The sequence below is a fragment of the Impatiens glandulifera genome, chromosome 1 (assembly GCF_907164915.1).
Source record: "Impatiens glandulifera chromosome 1, dImpGla2.1, whole genome shotgun sequence".
In the NCBI taxonomy this organism is placed as follows: domain Eukaryota; kingdom Viridiplantae; phylum Streptophyta; class Magnoliopsida; order Ericales; family Balsaminaceae; genus Impatiens; species Impatiens glandulifera.
Window position 1 is genome coordinate 110,988,846 of NC_061862.1, and position 8,047 is coordinate 110,996,892.

The 8,047-nt window shown below is 32.1% G+C and overlaps 1 protein-coding gene across 1 annotated transcript; it reads right to left on the reverse strand.

Moving 5' to 3' along the window:
* Positions 1–1,656: 1,656 nt before the first annotated feature.
* On the reverse strand, positions 1,657–2,440 carry LOC124940396 (zinc finger MYM-type protein 5-like). The gene is made up of 2 exons (XM_047480913.1): positions 1,858–2,440; positions 1,657–1,778 (listed from the first exon to the last, which is right to left on the reverse strand). Exons 1-2 carry the CDS (start codon positions 2,438–2,440, stop codon positions 1,657–1,659), a joined length of 705 nt encoding a protein of 234 aa, XP_047336869.1.
* Positions 2,441–8,047: the final 5,607 nt, after the last annotated feature.

The following is an 8,047-nucleotide window of genomic DNA, read 5'->3' on the forward strand; positions in this document are numbered from 1 at the left end:
GATTCATCAAGTGATGTACTTCATATCCCTATGATCTTTTTGTAAATCATATATTGTTCTTTTCTGTGTGAAATCTCAGTATTATAAGTTGAACAGAGGTTGTTTTGTTCAACAGAGAGTTAGCTAGAAGTTCAGAAGCAAGCGGTTGTTAAGTCATGTGTTTTCTGACTGGGTTTGTGTAATTTTTGTACTAAATCAAAGTCAGCTAGTGAATATCTTTCCTATTGAGGAAGAAGGGGTGACGTAGGAGTTTTATCTCCGAACATCCATAAAATTCCTTGTGTTCTTTACTTCCTATTGCTTGTATTCATCTGTCCGATGCTTCAAATTCAACAAACTATTCCGCACTTGAACTTGTTCAAGAATTTGTGAAGATTTGTGAAGAATAAAAACAGATTTTAACTTCTAACAGAGTTAAAATCGAACTGAAGTCATAAGCTGTTAACAATAGTCAGACCCCGTCTCTATTGTCAACACCGATCCTAACAAATTACTTAGATAATAAAATAAATAAAAAAACATATATATATATTAACCAAATTTGATTTATTTTTTAATTAATATTTGATTTATTTAATTAATAAATAAAATATTTTTTGGTATAAGACTAAGTCTATCGCTCTTCAAGTTAGTCTTTTCCCTTTTCTTTGATTATTTGTTAATTAGAAAGTTAGCTAGTTTAGAAAATTAGTTATCTCTTAATTAACAAGTTAGTTAGTTTAATTAATAATTTGTTTTTATTAATTAGCGATGGCATTTTTTAAGAGTTTTGGAATACCATGGAACAAGATTCAAGATTAAAGAAAGATCCATCAAGAAGTTATAAGATTCATCAAGATGGATCAAGATCCGTTGAAGAATTTGGTATTTTCGGAATCAAAGATCAAGGTCAATTAAAGTCAAAGTCAAGGAATGAGTCTAACCGAGGAGCCCAACCGGTGACCCAACCATGAACTAACTCATGATCTAAGACCCAACCCAAAAGAAGGTGGTGGAAGCTTCTAGGATCCTTTAGCCATGAGCAAGGAGGAGGAGTTTAAAAGACTTATTCTTTTGAATTATAAAAAAAATTAATTAAAATGACAAAGTCATGACATCAAAATCAAGTGATTCTTTAATACCATGGTCAGAAATTGACATGTCATTTAATTTAATGACATGTCATTTAATTTAATGACATATCAATTAGAGATTTCTTCTATTAAAACATTTTGACATGTTAAAAAGGATAGTTATAGTTGAGTCTCAGGCCCTAGGGTTTCCCTAATAATTCCCTATATAAACACCACCTAAATCATTGTGTAAGATGAACCCACTAAAGTATCCAGTGGTAAGATTTAGCTTAAGAGACCATAAGGTTACGAGTTTGATTCCAATTGTAAGCATTTTGAATGGAAGCGGGAAGCCATGATTGAAGGGTGTCATGCTAGTTCTCTTTAATTATAAAAAGATCATTGTGTAAGACACCTTAATACAGGGCCGTTTCGTTCATTTTTGGGGCCCTAGGCGATCTAAGATTTGTGGCCTAAATTTTGAATTCAAAAACAATATTTAATAAGAAAAAAAAATATAATTCTTATAATATCAAAAAGATAACAATATTCGATTTACGAAAGTTTAGACATAAAATAACAACATACAAAAAGTTCATAATTTTTATTTGAAAAGAGCTAGTCTTCTAGCACTCATTCCAGCAAAATCATCAATCAACTCTTCATATTGTATTTCATCCAATAGCTCATTTTCAATACTTATAAATGCCAATCCATTAAGCCTTTCTTGCAGCATTCATGTGGAACACAAATAAGACTTCAACAATTTTAACTTAGAAAAAAAATTTCAATTTCAATTCCTTACTCGCCTCATGAACTTTAAGTCTCATATTAACATGTTTCCAAGTGTCAAAGCCTTCACATGTTAATCCACCCTTACCCACCCCTTTTCTAAATATTTTACAGCAAAAACAAAACACTTTATCAAGATCATTTGAGTAAACAAGCCAGTTCCTATCAAACTTCTCTCCATTTGGTAACACTCTAGTATACAAATTTGAAGAAAATCGTCTATTATCTTTATCAAGAGGCCCATTGACAATGTTTAAATCTCTTTTGGGACCCTCTAACACTAACAGTTCAATCATTTTAGCATCAATACCATCCCATCTTCTTGGATCAAATATGTCAAGGTAATTACAAGTTTCACTAGTATTTGTGTCTCTACTACACACAACACCATCATTATCATGATTCTCAACATTATCATTGTCATTCTCATTCGTTTCCATAGTTTCAACATCATCAGATTCATTTTCAACTGGAATTTGAGTTTCTTTCATAACATATTTGTCCAAAGCTCCCCTTTGAGAATTTATCAACTCTGTTATTTGTTTCTTCTTTTTAAGTTTGTCATAACTAGATTCACATTTATGAGTGGGAGGCATTATCTAAAAACTAAACAAAGTCGAAATGATAAACTACTGTCTTCTACTACTAACCATTAATTACATTAACTTCGATCAAATGTTCCTGAATGGCCGAATCCCCACCCACCTTCCCAATCCCAGCGCAGCGGCCACCTTCGATCAAATGTTCCCTGCTTCAATCTAATTAAACTTTGAGTCTTTGTTGAAAAAAGGATTTCAAAGATCTAATTAAACTTTTGAGTCACTATTGAGAGATTGAGAGAAGGATTTTAGAGAGAGAGAGCCAAGTAGAAAGAAACATAAAACATAATTTTTTTTTATAATACTACATAATTGTTTTTTGGGCCTTCTTAATTTTAAGGCCCTGGGCGGTGGCCCATATTGCCCACCCTAATAGCCGGCCCTGCCTTGATATTTCTATTCTCACACCCCTAGGTTGCCCCATTTTTTTAAACTCTTGTTAAGGTGTCTCAAGATTTTCTTAGGAGTTTCGCTCGTAGCCTCTCCTCTAAGATCAAGAAAGTAGCTCTATTTTAAGCTCCCTTGATCTCTTCATTTGTCTTTTAAATTTTTCTTTGTCTTTAACTATGAAATGAAAAAACAAAAATTCTTTTGCCTTTTCCCCCTACAGTATATGCTTGCATGATCTTGATTTGGTCTTGAGTTAAGTTTCTCCATTTTTATTATGTAAATATGTAATATATGCCTAACATATAAATAAATATAAAAAACAGAAAACTTAAATAAAAACAGAAACATCAATTGGAAACCGAGAATTGGCCAAGAATGATCCATTTTGGTTATTTTTTTGGGTCAAACTTTTCCAGCCCTATTTTGATCTGAAAATTTTTAGGGCTCAATGCGTTTAAAAATATTTTTGAACTTTTGAGTCCAAAAATATTTTTGATTAATGATGGGTAAAGGTCTTTGACCGAAAATGATTAAAAAAGGGACAAATTCGGTCATTTTAATTGTAAATAAATTAAAACTGATTAATTTTTAATCATATGCATTATTCTATAATAAATCACTTCAGTACAACAAAAAATTTAAAATCACAAAAAAATCTAACTTTGACCGAAAATTGCACGGAAAAGGCTAAATTGAACTTTCTGCCTTTCTAGACGCTGCTCCTCATCCAATAGCCCCCTTTTGCTGTTGGCTGATCCTATTGACCTTTAAAAATTCAGCTGCCAACTTGTTATTGGATTTGCTGGCGCTGGTTTCCACCCGATTGAGGAATTTTAGCAGTTGACTAAGTTTCATGACGCTCCCGACCAATGGACGTTGCTGCTGATTTTTGCACCCGATAGCCGCATCGGACAGAAGACGTTGATTGCTAAACACCCGCTATGACTGGAGAACGGATTCACGTTGCGACTACCCGACTAAGGAATTGAAGGCGCAAGGTGCTGCTGTTGTTGACTTTCGATCTTGGGAAGAGGCCAGCGACCGAGGATTATGCACCCGATAGGAAGCTGTTGCTACCGTCGTCCGTCGACCGATGGAAGAAATCTACCCGACCGAGGAATGGAAAACCCTCTTGTTGCTGAAGGCTATGACTAATGTGCGACTACTGGATAGCTTAGGAATGTTGCTACTAGCTGACTTTTCTGCACCGGATAAGTGCCCACGACCGAGAGCTGCTGTAAATCGAGGAACGCTGATGTAGGCTGGCTTTTCCGCACCCGACCGAATGACATGCTATTGATGTGCGCTCGACCGGAGGCTAGTGCTGTTTGCGACCGATGATTTCTACACCTGGTTCTTGCTTCCAACTAATGTTATAACTGAGAAAAGAAGATGCCTTGTTGCTACTGTTACCGCCTTTGCTGCAACCGACCGAGAAGAGGGATCTTGCTGTTGCCATTGCTGCATACGACCGAGAGGGAGAACGGCGACCGGATTTCCTACACCCCATGTGAGCTACGACCGTGACTATTTATCACCCGACCTAGAGGCTGCCTCCTTGTTGCTTTCATCCTTTGATCGAGAATTTCCAGCCCGTTTTTCAGCCAACTGACCGAGTGCTCTCCAAGCGACCAATGTTCATCGGTAGTGCACGGTTTGTTCCCTTTTCCCTTTTATTTATGCATGGATTTAGACTTTATTTATTTTTTGCTTTTGAGATTTTTTTTTGGATTTTGAAATGATGTAAGTTTGTGATTTACTTGATCCAAAGTAAGAATAATATATAAAAAATGTAAAGCGTAAATATTTAAAAAATGACAAAGATTAACTAGTAGAGACCATTGAAGCGTTGTGGGACAAAACTTGTTTTAAAAAAACTCTTTCCCACACGTAACCAAACGCCAGACTTGGAAAGAATTTCTTAAACGACGTTTATACGTCTAACTTTTCCTCGTTTTGTAAAATTAGGTGGTGACTCTCAAGTCGTGAGGTTTAATTAAAATAAAAATATAAAAAATCTAAAAATGCCTATGACGACTTCCTATTAAATATCCTAATCTCTCACAAATTCTATGGGATGTTAATCTATGAAGTAGTCTATAAAGCCTCGTTCTCTAATTGAATTTTCGATTAACATTAAAATTAATTTCCCTCACAAATTTCTAAAATCTAAATAGAATGCAAAATACTAAACATTTGAAGCCCAGATTTGCAAATTTGGCGACACGTTATTGTCGCACACATTTTTCTAGTGACTCTTTTGGGGACATTCGATGTTTAGCTTGTAAAGTAATCTTGGCCAAATGTTTTTTTTTTTAAATATTTACGCTTTAGTTAAACTCCAAAAATAACATTTATGTTCATATTTTTTGCATGAGAATTGGAGCTCAAATGTGATGGTAGAATAAGTATACATCGTTAGATGAAGCTTATACACCTATATTTTCTATGCTAGGGCTAGTCAATGTGGATGACATCCTCAATCCAATCACGAAGGCTTATTTTGTGATTTGTTCGATGATAAAAAATTAGAAAAAAACTCAGATTAACCCTCTCTTCCATTCAAATCCCCTACTATTAAAAATGATGGATCTTGGATTGGTGGTGAGGGGTACGTCCAATTAAGAGCTCCCCTTGCATCAAGAAATCCCTTTTGAGATGGTATCCTTGTCTAACTCTCTCTTAAGCCATTCCCAATTATACCAATTCGTTTTCTCGTCTCATCTTGTCGAGCAACAAAGCCACACAAGAAGCCTTCGGTTCGTTATATACTATTATTTATATATAAACATGTATGCATTTAATTATTTAGGCTCTCATTCTATCCATTCGGAAAACAATAACATATTAGCACAGACATCATGATATTCTAGAAATTTAAGATTAACATGATGAATATTCTAATTGTTAAGAAAAAGTCTAGATAAAAGAAGATTTTAGAAAAAGAATAATGAACTGTTTGGTTGATGAGTTTCATTCCAGAACATTGATTTGATTGTCGAATACTCAGGATTCATCCACTCCTCTCTAAATTGGGAGGAATGAATCTCATTCCCGTGTGATGTACTTTCTCTCCCATGATGTCCACTCTCCCACGTTTTCTCTCATAATTATAATTATAATATTATATATATATATATTTTATAATTATATTAAACATTTTTTATAATTAAAATATATAATAATAATTTTTTTAATTAATTTATTTATTTAAAGAAATTATTTTAATTATTTAAATAATATCAAGGAATTATTTAAAATAAAATATAATTTTGATAATAATTAAAATAACTAATAATAATAAAATCTTTTTTATATTTAATTTTAAATATTATATATTAATAATAAAATTATAATAAATTAATTAAAATATAAAAAACATAAAAATAAAATAACAATTTTATATAAAATAAATATTTAAAAAACATTATAAAAGTTAAATATGAAATATTTTAATAAAAAATGTTATTAAAAAAATTATGCAATGTTATAATATATGTTATTAAGTAAAATATTACATTTAATTTGATTAATTATTAATATATAATATTTTATTTATAAATTGAAATTTTTTTTGAGTCATTCAATTACTTTTTTTACATGTATTTTAAATATATTTATATATATATATATATATATATATATATATATATATATATATATATATATATATATATATATATATATATATATAAATTATTAATATGATAAAATATTAGATGTTTATATTTTATTAAATTATACGCACTTCAATTTTTATATATTTTAAACAATTATAATATTAAAATAATAATATTTTATATTTTTAATTAAATAAAATATAATAAAATATTTATCTAGTTTCAATTATAAAATAATATTAATAATTTCTCTCTAATAAATCTAAACATTATCAATAAAATGGAAATATTCAAATGTTATCAATGAGATTATGAATGATTAATACTCATAACCAAATACTACATTCGATCAATCATACCCATTTTCATTCCACACATCTATCAATCTCATTCTTATTCTCATTCCCTTATTTGAACTAAGCGCCCCTTAAGTCAAGATAAAAAAAAGATTATAGAAAAAGACAAAGTCTAGATTTAAGGGATTTACTACCATGGTATCCCATTAAGAAGATGACCTAAATGATGGACGACGAACCGATGATTACACTCATGGGTTTGGAATTGGTTACTCCTTATTACACCCACGACTTATTCAGGAAATTTGGTTTTGAATTCATGCCTCCTTATATAGAAAATGTCATCTCTATATATAGGCCGATTAATCACAAGGCCTATGTTGACTGTCTGGAAAATTGGTACAACATCTCGAAAATGGGAATCTCGAATGAGCGAAGAAATTACTTGACTGACATCATCGAATAATATGAGCGGACCAAGAAAAATGAAGTGGAGTAGAATTCAAGTGTAGGAACAGGATATAGTAGGACTTAAAACCTACAACCTTTGTTATCGCTTTTTCTCTGTCTAACTCTCTTTGTGAATACAAACAAGAGAGGTGTGCGTAACAAACTCCGTGAAGTATGTTGTATAATATCTCTTATGTTTTTAAACTCGTGATATAAAAGAAATGTTCATTCTCTAGTATTCATTTTACATGAATATGCATTGCATTGTACACACTCTACAAATGTAACCTCTCATCTCTTTCTTTTCAGCCTCAGTCCATGACTACAAACAATCGATATGACCCTTAAGGAAAAGAGACCTGAAAACATGACATTTCATCCGCAATAAAATGGGTGAAGAAACTCTAGTACTTGAATTAGTCTCTATGACTGAATTCAAGGAAATGAAGGCAACTTTACAGCATGTGATAGAGAAACTTGTACTAATCACGAGTTCTTTTGCTAATCAACAAGTACTGTCCACATCCCAAAACATGCATTCTTTCCGATTTCCTAACCAACTTATCCCAACTATGTTCACCCCTATTAATCCCAATTATGTTGATCCTCGAACTCACGAGGAAGTCTACTACTATGAAGATTTCGAAGAAGATTTCGACCAAACCATACAAGCATAGCACAAGACTCACAAGGATGAGCCCAACCCCATGATACCACATGGAAAAGCCATCTTAGTGGAAAAGAAGCCACCTTGCACCGAATACGAACGATAAATGACTCAAGTTCAAGCCATGTAGACTGAAATGCAAGTCATACTTAATAAAATAACTACGGGAAAAAGCATTGAC

Excerpts from the sequence above, each read along its gene's own strand:
- LOC124940396 (XM_047480913.1), bottom strand. The coding sequence starts at position 2,440 with ATGCCTCCCACTCATAAATGTGAATCTAGTTATGACAAACTTAAAAAG. Across the intron at positions 1,779-1,857 it reads ACTTAAAGTTCATGAGGCGA|AAAGGCTTAATGGATTGGCA; the intron begins GTAAGGAATTGA and ends GAATGCTGCAAG.